Genomic DNA, 18,815 nt, shown 5'->3' with positions numbered 1-18,815 from the left:
CTTTCGGCCGCCGAACCTGCCGCCGAAAGTGCCCTGTTCAGCCCTTTCTTGCATGTTTTCATGTGATGTTTTCAGGATGTTTTAGGGGGTTTTTGGGGAGTATTTTAGAGTCATGTTCATGTATGTTTGGTCCCTCATTTGAGTCCACCTGTGTAGGTTCGGACCTGAGGAACCGAGACCCCCAGCAGTGAGCCAGCTGCTTCAGAGTCTCTTCAGAGCTAGCCAGAGGTGAGTGGAATAAACTTTAAGTTTTAAAGCAAATTAATGAAATGTTTTAGCATGATTCACGCATCATGAATGCCATGAGATATATCAGGTTGATTGCATTAGAATTCACGAATATGTTGCATTGCATACTTTGTTGTTGATGTGGATGAATGTCGAATGATCCATTAGCCCTTTTATGTCATGATAGCTTATGTGAGTCCAGGTGTGCCTGCTACGGCTCTACGCCCCTGGCACTATGACTGATTATGGTAGTCCGGGTGTGCCTGCTACGGCTCTACGCCCCCGGCATGTATAAGTAAGGAAGATAGGGGCTAAATGGTGACAAGTTCATCCTTGTTGTGAAATGTTTGTGTTATGGCGCATACATGAAAGCATGATTTAAATTGATGTTTTATTATTCTGCTCACTGGGCTCTAGTAGCTCATCCCACTCCCTTTATCCCCAGAGTTGCAGGTACAGGATAGATCGGGAAGTCGGCTAGAGTGAAGTAAAGTTATGTACGATGTAATAGATAGTAGTGGACATGAATATGATGTAATGAGTATTTATGACTATGTTAATGTAATGAAAGAGTAATGTATAGTTATGTAATGATGAGGATGATTGAGGACTAGTATGTGCTTGACCCTATGTTTATGGTTATCCCCTTGACACATGATCTATAGAAATGTTTTTTATGATGTATTTGATAGTCCAAGCTTATCGAATGATGAAATACCCCATTGGAGCATTTGATGAGGACTCCAGTGGTGGTTATGTTATTAGATGTGCACATGTTCAGGTTAAGCTTGGAAAAAGAAAGAAAAAGTTTACAGTTTTATGTATGTTGTTGATCATGTATGGGATATTACAGGTTACAGGAGGTATGTTTGGCTTGCTACGGGTCCCGGCGGCCTTAAGCCGATCTGGATCCTAGCGCCGGTAATGGGTCGGATTTCCGGGTCGTTACATCCCCAGAAAGGCAGAACCCGACACAAACTCATGCATTTCAGCCCCACAACTCTCAAATCCTATCTCCCAACTTCCCACAGCATACAAACACACTCCAACATGCATAAGGGGTATAAAACTAGCCTAAACCCTAACAAACAACATCATAAACATCACATTTTCATACATTTAACAATAAACCAACATAAACTCTAACATTTTACAACTAGCCTAAATATGCATCAAAACCCTCAACCCCTTCTTAAAACTTATTCAAAACATGAAAAAAGGTATGGATCTACACTTACCTCTTGAAGATCGAGGGTAGGCGTGACCCAAACTTGGAGATTAGGAGAAAGGGTCTCCGGAGGTCTCCAAACTTCAAAACTTCAGTTTTGAGCTTAAAAACTTCAAAACAAGATAAAAGCTTGTCAAAAAACTTGTAAGATTTGAAGAAAATCATAAAATCAACCAAAGGAGGGCGAAATCTCACCTATACCCGAAAATAGAGAGAGAAAATTCGCCCATTTTCGGACAAGGGGCCCTTTATAGGTGGCTGGCCAGACCACCTTCGGAGGCCAAAGGTGCTCTCGCAAGAGAGCCATGTTCGGCGGTAGAACCTGGGCTCTTCCTCCATGGTGTTTTCTTTCAAAATCCAATTTTCTTTCTTCATTAAAACCATAAAAGCATTAAAAACATTTTATGAAAACCTTATTTTACCCTTCTAGAAGGCTCTGACGTTTGAGAAATTCTGGATTCCAACGGAGATTCAGTAGGAAGGTAGGAATTCCGATGCCGGGGTCTAGCCGGGTATTACAAAAACGAAGTCAATAATTTTTGCCTTAGCTTTTGAAGAGTAAAAAAGAGTTCACTAGTAGTTAAAAGCCACCTTAGATAAATCGTCCATCTCTCTAAGGAATCGATTAAGGATCATTGAGAATTTTATAAACAACAAAGTAGAAGGGAATCCTCCACAGATATGTAATAAACTGGGGCTCAAACAGATAAAAAAATAATTTAACACCAGAGAAGAGAATTGCATAAAGGAATGAACCTCTGAATCTCCCAAAGCAGGCGAATAATGCAAAAGGGCTAAATTTTGAAACAGTGAAGCAGTGAAACCTGCATATAAAGGCAACAAACAACCAAATCATAAATAAAACCAAGAGAACTACAAATCCAAAGCATTCTCTCCTTTTTATCGATTGATCTACTAACCCCAAAATAAAATAAAATAAATCAAAGCAAAAGAAAAAAAAAACTATTCGAAGGTGAGGGAAAATCTAATCTTCAAGTAGCGGAGAAGGAAATCCCCTCTGTCCAAATAAGACAAAGAAAAAAACGTTGAGCAATATAGGAAAAAGAGAATGAATATGCATAAATTGGAAACTACATAAAAAAATTCTCTCCAAAAGACTAGGAACTTGTTCGGCAACAATGTTTGGTGATAGTTTTTAGTGTTTAAGTTAAAACTCTAGTTTTTATTATTTATTATTTGGTAACTACAATTTTATAGTAATGTTTGATAGTTAAACTAGTGGATATTGAAAAGTTACTCTCTCTAATATTTAATGGTTGACAACTACTAGTTATATTTTTTTGACACTTATATTCTTTTTTTTATATAAATTTACATATTTATTCATGTTCTTTATTGTCATTTTTATATTTAACAATTAAATCCAATATTTATTTAGGAGATTTACTATTTAGTCCCTAGATATTATCATTATTAACAAGTTAATTCCTCAATTTTGAGAAACTTATTAAAATGTCCTTATATTTTGGGTAATTTACGATTTAGTCCCTGGATATTGCCATTATTAACAAGTCAGTCCCTGTATTTTCAGAAACCTATTAAAACATCCTTATATTTTCTCTCCGTCAACGAAATAGTCCTTCTGTCTATTTTTGCCGTTAAAAATATAGTAAAAGACTAAATTACCCCCAATTATTTTTCTCCTCCTCCTCCTTCCTTTTCTTCTTCATCAATTCTTCTTCCTTTTGCTTCTTCTTCTTCTTCTGCTTCTTCTCCTTTTTCTTCTTCAGCTTCTGTTTTTTCTCCTTCTTCTTCTCCTTTTTCTTCTTTTGCTTCTTTTTCTTCTTTTTCTTCTTTATCTTCTTCTTCTTCTTCTCATTCTTCTCCTTCTTCTTCTTCTTTTTCTTCTTTTTCTTCTTTCTCTCCTTCTTCTTCTTCTTCTCCTTCTTCTTCTTCTTCTTCTTCTCCTTCTTCTTCTTTTTCTTCTTTCTCTTCTTCTTCTTCTTCTTCTTCTTCTTCTTTTTCGGAGTCAGAGGAGGAGGAGGAGGAGGAGGAGGAAGAGGAGGAGGAGGAGGAGGAGGAGGAAGAAGAGGAAAGAAAAGATAGGGACTATTTTGTTGATAAAAAGAAACAATAAGGATGTTTTAATAGATCTGAAAAAAGATAGAGACTATTTCGTTGACAAAAAGAAACAATAAGGACGTTTTAATATATTTCTAAAAATATAGGGAGAGACGATTTCGTTGACAGAAAGAAACGATGAGGAGGGACTATTTCGTTGACTTAAATAAACGATAAGGATGCTTTAATAGATGTGAGAAAAGATAGGGACTATTTCATTGATGGAAAAAAATAATAAGGACGTTTTAATAGATATGAAAAAAGATAAAAATATTTTAATAGATTTTTGAAAATGTAAGGACTAACTTGTTAATAATTACAATATACAAGGACTAAATAAATGGTTTTATTTGAGGGTAAAATTGGATTTTAAAAATTTTCTCTCTCCTCCTTTATCTAATTTTAACGGAAAATAGGACGGAAGGACTATTTCGTTGACGGAAATAAAACATAAATAAAACATAAGGACGTTTTAATAGGTTTTTGAAAATACAGGGACTGACTTATTAATAATGGCAATACCCAGGGACTAAATCGTAAATTATTCTTATATTTTTTCTGTCAACAAAATAGTTATTCTATCTATCTCTGTCGTTAAAAATATAGCAAAAGACCAAATTACTCTCCTCCTCCTCCTCCTCCTCCTTAAAGAAGAAGAAGAAGAAAAAGAAAAAGAACCACCAAGAAAAAGAAGGTGGTTCTTCTTCTTCTTCTTCTTTAAGGAGGAGGAGGAAGAGGAGGAGGTGGTTCTTCTTCTTTAAGAGGAGGAGGAAGAATGACTATTTCGTCGACAGGGAGAAAAGATAAGGACATTTTAATATATTTGAAAAAAGATAAGTACGTTTTAATAGATTTTTTAAAATACAGGGACTAACTTGTTAATAATGGCAATACTCAGAAACTAAATTAGGAGGATTTATTTGAGAGCAAAATTGAGTTTTAAAAATTTTATCTTTTATTTTTCATCTATTTTTAACGAAAAAAATAATAGAAAAACTATTTTATTAACTGAGAAAATAGATAAATATGTTTTAATAGGTTTTTAAAAATACAAAAACTGACTTGTTAATAATAGTAATATTCAGAAACTAAACAGTAAATTTTTTTATTTATTTTAAACCAAATGCATCTACGTTGAATCATTATATAAATAGCTACCGAGACGTTGATTCAAAAATTAAAATCTCTTTTATTTTTAAAATTGAGATTTTAATCAACATATTTATATAGTAATTGATATGTATAAACGCTCTATCCTGTGTCAATATTTTTCTAAAATTATAGTCAAGAAAGCATCATTTATTTAAAAAAATAAGTGTAAATCCATCACTATAATTTTCATTAACGTTCAAATAAGTTTATTTTAAATTTTTAGACAAATAAAACTATAAGTTTATATTTAAGATTAAATACATCTAATATTGTAAGATATTAATTTTCGACAATAAAGTATTATTTTTATAATTTTTAATATTAAAACTTATATGCAAATGAAAAGTATATAAAAATATAAAAATAAGAATAACAGCTAAAAAAAATTGCTGAAAATATAATATTTTAATATATTAAAACGTATTTAGCTTTTAAATCTTCTATTGATATATTTTATAAAAAAAAAGACTTTAAATAAATTTCTACAAAATTATAAAAATTTTTAAGTTAATTTAAAATGAAAAGGAACGATGGATGGAGTTACTTTCTTCTATTCATATATTATATTATTCAGTGACAAGGAACGATAGAGTTATCTTCTTCAAAAAGATTAAAGAGCATTCATAAAAAGGCCATAAGACAGGTTCCTTTAGACCATAATCTGAGTGTTAGTCCCGCTAAATAATACATCTTATGTCAGGCCACAAGACGGAAATCCTCCAGGTATATGACCGGGTGTTAGTCTAGATAAACAAAAGTTTCAATGCCACAAGACTGGTATTCGCTAGGTGAACCACAAGGCAAGAATCCGTCAAACACACGATCTGGTGTTAGTCTCGATAAATAAAAGTTTCAAGGTCATAAGGCGGGAATCCTCCAAGCGAACCACAAGACGGGAATCCGCCAAGTACATGACCGGGTATTCGTCTCGATAAATAAAAGTTTCAACACTACAAGGTGGGAATCCATCAGGTGAGCCACCAGGCGGGAATTCGCCAGTACATATTCGGGTGTTAGTCCCGATCAACTAAAGCATTTTATTCCGAGACCACAAGGCGGAAATCTGCCAGGTGAGCTACAAAGCTGGAATCTACCAAGCACATATCTGGGTGTTAATCCTGATCAAATAAAACATTTTATACTGAGGCCACAAGGCGGAAATCCGCTAAGCACATATCCGAGTGTTAGTCCCGGTTAACTAAAATAATTTATATCAAGGCCTAGGGGTGAGCAGTATTCGGTTCAAACCGAAAAAACCGACCGAACCGAACTGATTTGAAAATTTGATTCGGTTTTTTATACATTTCGGTTCGGTTTGATTTTTAATTTCAGAAATTTCGGTTATTTCGGTTCGGTTCGGTTTTGATCAGAAAAAAACCGAAAAAACCGAACCGAACCGATTAGTGGTAATAATATATTTTTTCAATAAGATAGAGAAATTAAATCATATTAAGATTAAAATATTTTAATTAAATTTTAAAATATTAAAAATAAAGTGTAAAAAATAAAAAAAAATATTAAAAATCAAAACCGATCAAACCGAACCGAATCAAACAGAATCATACTGGTTCGGTTCGATTCAATTTCTGACCAAAATCGATTCGGTTCGGTTTTCATAAATACTAAAATTTCGGTTTTCGATTTATTTGGTTCGGTTCGGTTTTGAACCGAACCGACCGAATGCTCACCCCTACCAAGGCCACAAAGCGAGAATTCACCAGGCACATATTCGGGTATTAGTCCTGATCAACTAAAGCATTTTATGTCGAGACTACAAGGTGGGTATCTGCCAGGCGAGTCACAAGGCGAAAATCTGCCAGGCACACAACCGAGTGTTAGTCCTGATATACTAAAGTTTCAATGCTACAAGGCGAATATTCCCAAAGTCGAGGATCGGGTGTTAAACTCGCAATTTATATTTAATTTGCCATTGATCAGTGAAAATACTAGATGAAAAGTTTCGACTATGGTCGAGTATTGATCCTAATATACTTGGTAAAAAATAAAGTAATCGTTATTTATGACTAGGAGAAGCAACGCGAGCAAGAAGAGCCAATTCAAAAATGCCACGTAAATTATTTAATCCTTATTTGGCTATGGTCTGACTAAGGTTATGATCGAGTATCGAATAGTTATGGGCTGCTCAAGAAATAAGGCAATTATCATTTATGGACAAGAGCAGGTAAAGCGATACGAGTATGGAAGACCAATCTAAACAGGCGATGTACTCCAGATCATAAACACAACTGTCACCTTCGAACTTAAAAAATTGAAGACCAAAGGAGGGACTTCTGATATTGCATAATAATCGCCCAAGATAGGTCATAAACTGTCACCATAAGATAGGACCACATGGTAGGAGTTTGATAAGTGGACATGCGATCCTACTCGTGGAAGGAAAGACTCGGATACCGTAGCACACGATTATTCATTTAGACTCATCCTCCTCTAAAGAAAAGAAGAGGTCGAATCTTCATATAAATTTACCATTAGCAGTCACAATCCAACAGATTCTCATTACGTCGGTAATTTCGGGATCTATGATCAATTAGTCGGTGGAATCCCTTATCAATTAACTAGCATTCGCAGGATTTTTAGGACATGTTGTAATTAATTTCATCTTTTTACAGTATAAAAATTAATGATCACAGAGATAAAATTACGCAATTCTTACATAACTATTCTTCGGTTTAAAATATTACATTACGCTCGCCCTTTTCTTTAACTAACTGACTTGAACGTCGGAATGGTTGCCATCACCTCACATTCTCCTTCTTACAGGTTAAACAATGATCGCACAATTTCATTTCAATCACATCAAAATCCATCAAATCAAATAAATCTATTTTAATTTTTTTTGGGCAAATAAATCCACAATTTTATACTTAAGACTAAGTGCATCCTAATATTATAAGATATTAATTTTTGATAATAAATATTATTTTTATAACTTTTAATATTAAAACTTTATGCTCTTTTTAATAACAATGAAAAGTATATAAAAATAGCAGCTAAAAAAAATTGCTGAAAATATAATATTTTAATATATTAGAATGTATTTAGCTTTAACTCTTCTATTGATATATTTTATATAAAAGGACTTTAAATAAATTCCTATAAAATTATGAAAATTTTTAAGTTAATTTAAAATGAAAAATTTTAAATTAAAAATAATTAAATTTTTTTCTTTTAAAAAAATTATACAAAATTAATTAAATTAAAATTTGCGAACTCATTGATTTTAAATGAAATGCATTATAGTTAAAAGAAAAATAAATAAAATGGAGTTATTTGAATCTGTGGACATTATAACTCTGAATTGGCCGTACATCTGGCACCTGTTTTCTGCGCCGGAGCGAAGAGAAGCGTTGAGATCTCGTCAATCCCAAGAAGAATTATAATTTGTTTTTTCTTTTAAAAGTATTTACAGGTGTAGTACAACTTTTGAATCGCAAAGTCGCATTCTTTTGTCCTCCTTTTCCGCCATTTGAGTCCACACCCTGGACCAATCGTAGCTACTTTTTCTTTTTCTTTCTTTTCTTTTAAATTATTTATTTCGTCAATAAAGTGAAAATGAAAATTTTAAAAAATGCTTTTCAATGTAAGGTTTATTTTTTTTTTTCAACGAAAGTTGTATTAATTTTGATTTTTTTTTCTTTCTTTTTCTACTTTAAGAAATTCTAGTTGTATAATTGGCCAAACTTCACCTCATAACTGCTTTTAGTTTTATGCGTAATTAAATTATATCGAGACTGACTTATTAATAATAATAATATTTAAAAATTAAATAAAAAATTTATTTGGAAGTAAAATTAAATTTAAATTTTTTTTAATATTTTATTTATTTTTAATAAAAAATATGATAAAATAACTATTTTGTTAATAAAAAAAATATTTTAATAAATTTTTAAAAATATAAAAATTAATATATTAATAATAATAATATTTAAAAATTAAATAATAAACTTCCGTTAATTCTGTTTACACATTCTTTGGTTAGGAATGGCATTTTGTTGGGATTTCTTTGTTTCTATGACTTCTTAGCCTTTTTATGGGCACTAGTGGCCAGGCTCCACCCTTCTTTCGGCCATGGCTGTTGGCTCCTTCTCAGTCCTAGGTGCGATCATATGAGTTTAGTGCTTCCATGTATGTTTTTCATGCTGAGGTAGATAGTACAACGCAGCTATGCTCTTTTGTTTAGTTTCTGACCATTTTGTTTCAACTGGACGCTACACAATTGAAGCTGAGCAGACAATAGAAAGGCCTTCAGGAGTCTTCTTCCTGACTGCTGGGTTTCCCAAGGTTTCTAATACACTTTGTTTAAATTATTATTATTGAAATATCATTTTAAATAATATTAATTAAAATTACTTAAAAGTTTTAAAGTTGTCATATTTTATAATAAGTAATTAAAAAATTAAATTATTTTATAAACTATTTTTCAACGATAATTTTAAAATAAATTGTGTTAAATCAATCTAATAAAAATTTTCGATTGTCTTTTTAATCTCGCAGTGAAGAGTTGATTAAATTTCGGCTGTATAGTTCAAGATACTATTAGTACATTTATAATGATTAAAGTAAGCTGTTTTTACAGCTGTATAAAAATTAAGTGTGCTGAAATAATGATTTTTTAAGAGGTGTTGAGCTGAATTAAAGAGTGCGATCGAATTTTACTTCGTTAAATGATTTATCAACTTTTAATTTTTTTATTTAAAATTATAAATTATTTTTATTTAATTATGAAAAAATAAAATATAATTTTATTTTTAAATCTACAGATAATGTGGTTCATATTTTAATATGGGTTCATCCTAAACCAGATCAAGAAAATATCTCTCCTTATCGTATAAAGTTTTTTAATAATTTTTTATCACTTTTGAAATTAATATTATTTCTCTTCATTTCAAAAAAATAAAAGCCGTCAATTCATTCCACTTGATTAGAACAAAACTAATAAGTTGATGCGGATCAGAGTCGGATGAGGCCGACAGCCGACATAAATAAATAGGAAAAAAATAGGGTGTAATTTAATTAATTAATTAAAAAAATCGTATTGTTTTGAAATTTTTTTTTTAAAAATAAATTTATAATTTAGTCCCTAAATATTACCATTATTAATAAGTCAGTCTCTGTATTTTTAAAAATCTATTAAAACATCCTTATATTTTTTTTTCGTCAACGAAATAGTCATTCCGTCATTTTTTCCGTTAAAATTAGATAAAAGAGGTGAGAAAATTTTTAAAATCTAATTTTACTCTCAAATAAAATCTTTTATTTAGTGTCTGAATATTATTATCATTAACAAGTTGGTTCTTATATTTTTAAAAATTTATTAAAATATTTTTATTTTTTTTTATATTTATTAAAACGTTCTTATCGTTTCTTTCCGTTAATGAAATAGTCCTTATCTTTTCTCACATCTATTAAAACGTTCTTATCATTTTTTTTATCAACAAAATAGTTCCTATTTTTTCTTTTCTCCTCCTCCTCGAAGAAGAAGAAGAAGGAGGAGAAGAAGAAAAAGAAGAAGGAGAAGAAGAAGGAGAAGAAGAGGAGGAAGAAAATAATGGAGGGTAATTTAGTCTTTTACTATATTTTTAACGGTAAAAATAGACGGAAAGACTATTTTGTTGACGGAAAGAAAACATAAAAATGTTTTAATAGGTTTCTAAAAATATAGGTTTCTAAAAATTTATTATTTAATTTTTATATTATAAAAAATAATTATAATTTGTCTTAATTTTAAAAAAATATTAAAATCCATTAAAAAAATATATATTAAAATATTTTTAATAATTTTAAAAAATATACTAATTTATGCCTCTATTAATTTTAGTTATTAAATATTATAAAAAAATTAAAATATTTTTAATAAAAAATTTAATCAGTAAATATTTTATAAAATTAAGAAATTAATTAATAAAATTTTTAAAATAGTAAAATATTTAACGATTAAAATTAATAGAGCGACTAATTAATTATTTTTTTAAAATATTAAAAATATTTTAATATATTTTTAAAATTAAAAAACCTTCTATATAATATAGATATTAAATAATAAATTTCTATTAATTTCAAAAGGTGAGCAAGTAAATTTACCTCCTAAAGTTATTCTTCTCTTTGTTAAGTAAATAACTAAAACAATTGTGGGCATTGAATTCTTTTTTCTGATTTTTAATAGTTAAAATTAATTTAAAAAATCAATTATTGTACCTTTCAAATTTTAAAAATATTTAAATTTAATATATTTTAAAAAAAATCTATTGAAAAAAAATCAAAACATTTATCATTTCTCATATTTATATCATAATCTTAAAATTTTAGATAATAAAATTAATTATTTTATATTCATATTAATTTTAACTATTTGTCTTAATTAATTTTAATTAAAAAATTTTAGACAGTATAATTAATCCTTTCATATTTACTCAATTTTAGCAATATGTTTTAATTAATTTTGATTAAAAAATTTTTAATCTATCATGCTAAATAGAATTATTCCTTAAAAGGATTCTTAAATAAAAAAATAAAAAATTTAAATTAATTCATATTTATATTTAAAATTTAAAATTTTAAATAATAAAACTCACATTTTTTTTCAATTTGATTGATTATCTAATAATTTATATTTATCTAATAAATTAAAAAATTATATGTTTATTAATATAAAATTTTAGAAATTATATTATAATTTGATATTAAAATTTTCATATTTAATTTAATCTTTTTAATTATAATCGTAATAAATTGAGAAAAAGTTTAATTATTATATAAAATTTAAAATTTTGAATATAAATTAACGTACATATTTAAAATTTTTAATTTAATAAATCTTTTAAAAAATAATTTTAGATTGCATAACAGGCGTATTATAAATTTTTTATTAAAATTAATTAAAATTAAAATAAATGTGAAATAATTAACTTTATTATTTAATATTATAAAATTAGAATATAAATATAAAAATAATAAATATTTAATTTTTTTATTCAATAGATTTTTTAAAAAATTTTAATATATTTTTAAAAATTGAAGGATTAATTAATAACTTTTCCCAAACTAGAAGGTCTAAATAATAATATTCCCTTTATTCGTTTATTCCAAAGCTTATAGTAACAGTATTTCCCACACCCCAAACAAATTCATATTAGCAGTGTGTTCCTTTGCACTTTCCATCACTCACAGCCTCAAAACACCTCAATCCAAACAAACCAGAAACCACCAAATAAAGCTCTTCATCCAAAATTCAATGCCTTATCATTAGAAAACTAAGAACAAAATCACAATCAAATCAAATCCCATTTAGCGTCTCCCTCAACTCCATCCATGGCAACCAAAATTCACAGCAATTCCAACAGTAACCAGTCTCCTCTGCTCGGTCGGTACGAGATCGGCAAACTTCTCGGCCATGGAACCTTCGCCAAGGTCTACCATGCCCGTAATGTTAAGACCAGCGAGAGCGTTGCCATCAAAGTTATTGACAAAGAGAAGATTCTTAAAGGCGGTCTTATTGCTCATATCAAGCGTGAAATCTCCATTCTCCGCCGTGTTCGCCACCCCAATATTGTTCAGCTTTTTGAGGTCATGGCCACCAAGGCCAAGATCTACTTCGTCATGGAATATGTCCGCGGTGGTGAATTGTTTAATAAGGTCGCTAAGGGAAGGTTAAAAGAGGAGGTGGCTCGGAAATATTTCCAGCAATTGATCTCTGCTGTCGGCTTTTGTCATGCCAGAGGCGTGTTTCATCGAGATCTCAAGCCGGAAAATCTCTTGCTTGATGAGAATGGTGACTTGAAAGTCTCTGATTTCGGCCTTAGTGCGGTCTCCGACCAGATTAGACAAGATGGTCTGTTTCATACTTTTTGTGGGACGCCGGCATACGTTGCGCCAGAAGTTCTGGCGAGAAAAGGGTATGATGCTGCGAAAGTGGATATCTGGTCTTGTGGGGTGATTTTGTTTGTGTTAATGGCTGGTTACTTGCCATTCCATGATCAGAATGTAATGGTCATGTACAAGAAGATCTACAAGGGTGAGTTCAGGTGTCCTAGATGGTTCTCTCCGGAGCTCATTAGACTCCTCTCAAAGCTTCTTGACACAAATCCTGAAACTCGAATCACGATCCCGGAGATAATGGAGAATAAGTGGTTCAAAAGGGGGTTCAAGCATATCAAATTTTACATTGAGGATGATAAAGTTTTCAGTGTTGACGTTGAGGGACAACAGGATGATGCGGGTTCATCCTCTGATCAATCACAGTGTGAATCAGAACCTGAAATGGAAACTCGAAGAAGGATTACTTCATTACCTAGACCTGCAAGTTTGAATGCGTTTGACATTATATCTTTCTCTCCTGGGTTTGATTTATCTGGATTGTTTGAAGAGGGTGGAGAGGGAGCAAGATTTGTTTCAGGGGCTCCTGTATCCAAGATTATATCAAAACTGGAGGAAATTGCTAAAGTTGTGAGCTTTACGGTGAGGACAAAGGATTACAGAGTAAGTTTAGAAGGGTCTAGAGAGGGAATCAAAGGTCCATTAACAATTGCAGCTGAGATATTTGAGTTAACTCCAAAATTAGTGGTGGTGGAGGTTAAGAAGAAAGGAGGAGATAAAGGGGAGTATGAGGAGTTCTGTAACAAGGAATTGAAACCTGGGTTGCAGAAGTTGATGCAGGAGGAATCTGAAACTGCTGATGCTGCTTCTTCACAATTACCTACTGAACCTTTACAATTACCTACTGAACCTTTACAATTACCTACTGAATCTTTACAAATACCCACTGAACCATTACCCATTGACACCACACACTTACCTTCGGATACCGAATAGAGAGAGAAAGAAAAGGGTATGCTTTTCTCTCTCCTCTTGCTAATGTTCTTTGCTAAAGCTTTGTATTATATTTGTTCTTCTTTGGTTTTGATTTTCTTTGCTTTTTCTGTTGTGCTTCTTAGGGTGTTAGCTGCTAATATATTACATATCACTTTCTTGTACCGAGCAAAAGTAGGTTAGATTAAAGAGAATGGAATACACATTTCTGAACGTCCTGGCAATTTTTGGTGGTGACTTGTGTGTTTTATATGTATCATAAATATGGGACTGAAGTTTCCTTTGAGAACTTGTGTGGTATAAATGGATTCTACAACATTTTTATGGATTTTGTTTACAAGTCACACTTGATACTCATGCCTAATTGGTAGAATTTACAGTTCTTCTAAAATTCAGAAAACCAATTATATACAGATATGATTTGTCTAAAATTGGTAAAATTTGCAAGTAAACTCTATATCTAATAAATAAGATACCAAATATCAGAATTGATTCATCTTCAAATAAATTGATTTCATATTTATTTGCAATATATAGCTTTCAATTGCTTTATTTGTCACTTACTGTTAAGATGATACCAGATATGGAAAGCACAATCAATAGTCAGAGTAGGAATTAATGCAAATTCTGTTGGTGGTTAATAAAATTTTTTGCTGGTTTTTTTTCTTCATCAGAGAAAGACACATTTGGATTGTTCAGTTAAAATTGTGTGGATGGAGTTCAATTTTATGAAAGCAAAATTGAATCATTGAAATTATAGCTTCCCAATTATATATAAAAAAAAAAAGAATAGTAGATTAAAGGCAATTCATGGGAAGGAGTTTTGGTTTGCAGCAAATTTTTCTGGAAACAAAATTTTCTTTGGTTTTAGTCTTCCTGACCCTGGTTTTGCTTCTACAAATACCTTTCTGTAGTCCGGGGACTTAATGCATCTAGATATTTGACTTGGATTTCTCTGTTCTTCTAACTTCAAATGCTGAAAAGAAAGTATTCTCTTTAGAATGTCTGTAAAACTACCAAAAACTCACCAAAATGATGCGTGTGGATAAGGTGTGTCAGACCTGGACAACCCAACCAGTTGTCCAGGACCAGGTTTGGTATGCAAAATGGGGATCACAGACGTGAAGCCATGATCTACTGCCTGATCTTTGTAAAGGACTTGTCAGTTGAATGATTTGAATGAGAAAAAGGAAGAAACCGTCCAAATAATTCTAGTTATGCAATCCCACAACAAGGGTATTGGAAATTGTTTGCACGAATTCATATATTTGCTATGCTAAGATCTGCAATGAGTGAATTGCATGTCTATCTTTCCTCAAGCAATGTTATACATTTCATTAAGTATTGTGAGTTTGCTTTCGATTACTGAGTCTGATCTTTATGTCCCCTTCTGAAACTGCTTGATTGGATTTTGTATGCTTGTAAAGGATTCTTTAGAGTTGCAGAAGCTTTGCATTCCTGAATGTCGGGTATGCCTTGTCAATTCTTGACTGGACCACCCTGTATGAGACTTGTATTAAAAAAAAAAAAGGACAAAATGTTCAATCTCGCCCCTTTCCAATTTAGTTCTTTTTCAACTCTTTTTCTAAATTAGTGAAGAAGTCCTAACTTAAGCTTAATTTAGCTAAAATATCAAAAGTACATGGCTAAATTTATTTGATTTCTTGATTTAGTTTAAAACTATTAAGTTTAATTTCTTTTATTTTTTTACCAAATTAGTTAAATTGAAGTTTTTAGGTTGATTTGGACAAGAAAAGAATTTTAGATGGACTTGAATTAGACATCTTAACAAGAACAAGGATGAAATGAGCAGTAAACCCATTGAAAAAACGTGTTTCACAGTATCTGTAAGCACTGAGCATAAGAAAACAAAATAACACCTTTCCTTTCTGACAACATGATTCTTATGTAATTGTCTGTTACTTAGTTGAAGATTTGCTCTCTTATGAAATTGTGTGATGTGTTATCCTGCATACATGAAACCCAGATTGTGAAATCTGATTTAAAATTGAATATTTGGGAGACTGTAAGCTTAGTTTCCAGATTTCTGCATTTGTTTAGCAGTAGCTTAATGGGTTATCAATGGAGTCATTATCCTGGGACCCACATTGTTTGATTGGTGGATTAAAACAGTGATCAGAACCTTTTTCTTCTATGGTGTTTGAACTTTGTGTATAATTTATATTTAATCTCCGAAACTATGGTGCAATTATTTTTGGATTTTGTGAATTGCAAGACCATGAGGGTGGCAATGTGTCATTGATTAGTTGAATAATCAAGGTTTGAAGCCAAGAAAGACTAGTTACTTACAGCTGGATCCCAGATTAACAGGTGATTAATCAGGCTGTTTATTGATTGGCTATTTCTCATAACCAATCAAACTTCCATTTGATTAGCTACTGGCCACTAAATTTTTAACAGCTTTTGCTTGATTATTTTTATTTGCTATTTATATGGATTTTAGATTTTTTTTTCCTTTTTTGTCTGTCCTCATTGAAAAGAATTTATTGTATTAATTATTCTTTTTTCTATCTTTAATCACTATTTATTATACTCATAAATAGTCTTCAAAATTAATAGGATATTTGACAATAATAAAAATATTAAAATATGAGTTCTAAGAAAAAAGTTAAATGCATTTAAAATAATAATAAAAAATATTATTTAATCTCTGGATTATAAAATTTTTTTTGAAAAGACTATTCATTAGTCCATTCATTATTTTTTGTTGTTAAATATTATTGAAAGGTCGAGTGTGCTGATGCTTAGAGTTTTTGTAAAGCTGAGTGGGCGATTAATAAATTTTTTTATATTATAAAAATTAAATAGTAAAATATTTAATAATTAAAATTAATAAAATAATTAATTAATAATTTTTTTAAAATATGAAGGATATTTTAATTTATATTTTAAAATTAAGAGATTAATTAATAAATTTTTTAATATTATAGAGATTGTTAAACTTAAGTTAGGTTTAATTTATCAAAAACTAGCTTGAGGGAATGAGTGTCTATGATTCATATAGGGGTATTGAGAATTTAACAGAGATTATATAGTAGTTTTTTTAAAATTAATTTTTTATATTTTATATTTATTTATTGAAAGGAAGAAAATTTTGTTTTATGAATTAAATATAATGGAGCTTAAAAGCATATGTTTGAATATTTACTAGCATTTTTCAGTGACATTTATTAATTTATATTGGTCATATATTTTTTATTTTTTGAAATGAGAATTGAGAATTTGAGGTAGAAACTGAGACTTTTCATGTTTATTGAAATGTGTTTAATGATAATAAATATTATATTTTATTAAATTATATTTAAATTAATAATAGTGAATATAAATTTTATAATAAAGGCATTATAAATGTATTTTTTTAACGATTTAATAAATAATATATTATCAATTTATTTTAAAATACACTAAATATCACTGTAATGTCACAATCAAGTATATAAAATAGGTTAATGAATTAAAATACATTACTCATTTGTCCATCTTTTTATCTATTCTAAAAAAATTAAAAGATTCTTTGTCGTTTTCTCTTTAATTTAAAAGGCATATAAAAAATTTTAAAAAAATTATTTATAGAAAAAAAGTATTAAACTAATACTTAAAGAGAAAAAAGGCTTTTTGTCTAATTTTTGTTTTTTTTTCCTTTTTGGTATGGCTTTTTGCCTAATTTTTAAGTCACGTGAGTAGGTAATTTGGCATCTTTCTTTTCTTTTCTTTTATTATTTATAAATTAATAAAAAAAAACCTATGATTTTAATTTTTGGGTTTTTTTAGGTGGAACTTAATAGGTGGGTGGGGTCCATTTTACGTATACAAAAAAAAAAAAATGAGAGGTCTAAAAATGGGCCACATCTTCAAATGAGACATTATAATATTATATTAGCTTTTTAAAATTTTTTTTTGGTAAAGTCATTTTCCTTGCACAGTAGTTTCTGGCTATGAAGCATCGGAAAAGACAAGCTGAATTCCGAGGGAAAGCCGCTGTCGTTGATTTTAATATTATATATATCTTGACTTCTTTCTTAATTTTCCTTTAAGCTTCTAATTATTTCATTAATTAGTCATAATCGCTTTCATGAAAATATATGTTTTGTAAATTTTGTTTTCTTTTTGAAATGATATGTTCTGTTGGCTATTCAATCTCTTAGTTATTTGCGGTCTTGGCGTGCTGCTCGTAATATGCCTGTAGATTTACTACAAGCTGTGAGCCAAGGTGAGACGACATGGTCTCCACGTTCTGCTTCTAGCTTGAAGGTTAACGTTGATGCTGGAATGAGGCATAATGGTGCTACGATGGGTTTTGTGATTAGAGACTTTGCCAGTCATTTTGTGTTTGCTGGTCAAGGATTTCGTGCAGGCATGTATCAACCTGTTGTACCTGAGTGCATGACGGTCCGACAGGTTTGTTATGGCTTTTACAGCACCGGAAGACTGACACTATTATCTTAGAAATGGACTCTTTGCAAGTGTACCGGGCTATCAGGAGCAGGAATGTGAGGCTTGACGAATTTGGATCTTTAATAGAGGATTGCATATATCTTGTTGGCCAACTCCCAAATTTGTCTCTTGCTTGGGTTTGAAGGCGTGTGAGTGAGATTGCTCATCTGTTAGCTGCGTCAGCCTCGGAGGTAGCTAGCTTTTGTAGTTGGGATACTCGTCCCTTTTTGTTGCTCATTTTGTAAACTTTCTCTGAATTTATTAATGCATATGAGTATTTGCATATGAAAAAAAAAGAGAAAATTTGTGATTTTGCATTAGAAAAAGAGTTTATTTTACTTGTTTTTTTAGACTCAGGTCTCTTTGTCTGTCAATGGCATCCATCTCTTATCCCTCTATGCCATGCATGGCTTTGAATTGAGAGAATTTTACTGCAACCTTTGGTTGTTTAGAGCCTTTGTTTGATAATTAGGTGAAAAAGGGGATGGCACTGTGCTACTTCCTACCTGTGATCCTCGGCCATGCATGTCTTTTGAAAGAAGAAACTCTCTCTGTGATCTCTTGAGTGTCATGAACATCCTTGTCAATGAGAAAGGACGCAGTGTTTCATGTCGTATCCTTCTCTTCCAATTGGGTTAGCTTCTTTCGATCAAAGATTTACTTAATCTCAGGGTTTCTTTCGGATCTATCATTTTTATCTTTAAAAAAAATGATTTTAAAAAAAATTGTTTTAGATACTATAGGATTTTATTATTTTTATGTTTTTATGATTTCAATATGCGAAATTTATTTTTGAATTTATTTTAATATTTTAAATTAATATATTTAAGAAAAAAATACTCTC

The 18,815-nt window shown here is 30.4% G+C and overlaps 1 protein-coding gene across 2 annotated transcripts; it reads left to right on the top strand.

Moving 5' to 3' along the window:
* The first annotated feature begins 11,826 nt into the window (after window positions 1-11,826).
* LOC110603819 (CBL-interacting serine/threonine-protein kinase 12) lies at window positions 11,827-18,525 on the top strand. 2 transcript variants are annotated; one of them, XM_021741747.2, is made up of 2 exons: window positions 11,827-13,535; window positions 17,683-18,525. In XM_021741747.2, exon 1 carries the CDS (start codon window positions 12,020-12,022, stop codon window positions 13,517-13,519), a length of 1,500 nt encoding a protein of 499 aa, XP_021597439.1. In that variant the 5' UTR covers window positions 11,827-12,019; the 3' UTR covers window positions 13,520-13,535; window positions 17,683-18,525. The 2 variants fall into 2 exon arrangements, with proteins under 2 accessions (XP_021597439.1, XP_021597438.1); XM_021741746.2 differs by lacking the exon at window positions 17,683-18,525 and adding an exon at window positions 13,642-13,860.
* The last annotated feature ends 290 nt before the right edge of the window (window positions 18,526-18,815 follow it).

Source organism: Manihot esculenta, chromosome 16 (assembly GCF_001659605.2).
Source record: "Manihot esculenta cultivar AM560-2 chromosome 16, M.esculenta_v8, whole genome shotgun sequence".
Classification (NCBI taxonomy): Eukaryota; Viridiplantae; Streptophyta; class Magnoliopsida; order Malpighiales; family Euphorbiaceae; genus Manihot; species Manihot esculenta.
This window is presented reverse-complemented; position numbering and strand designations above follow the sequence as displayed.

What these genes read in the sequence shown, in the direction of transcription:
- LOC110603819 (XM_021741747.2), top strand. Translation starts at nt 12,020, where the DNA reads ATGGCAACCAAAATTCACAGCAATTCCAACAGTAACCAGTCTCCTCTG.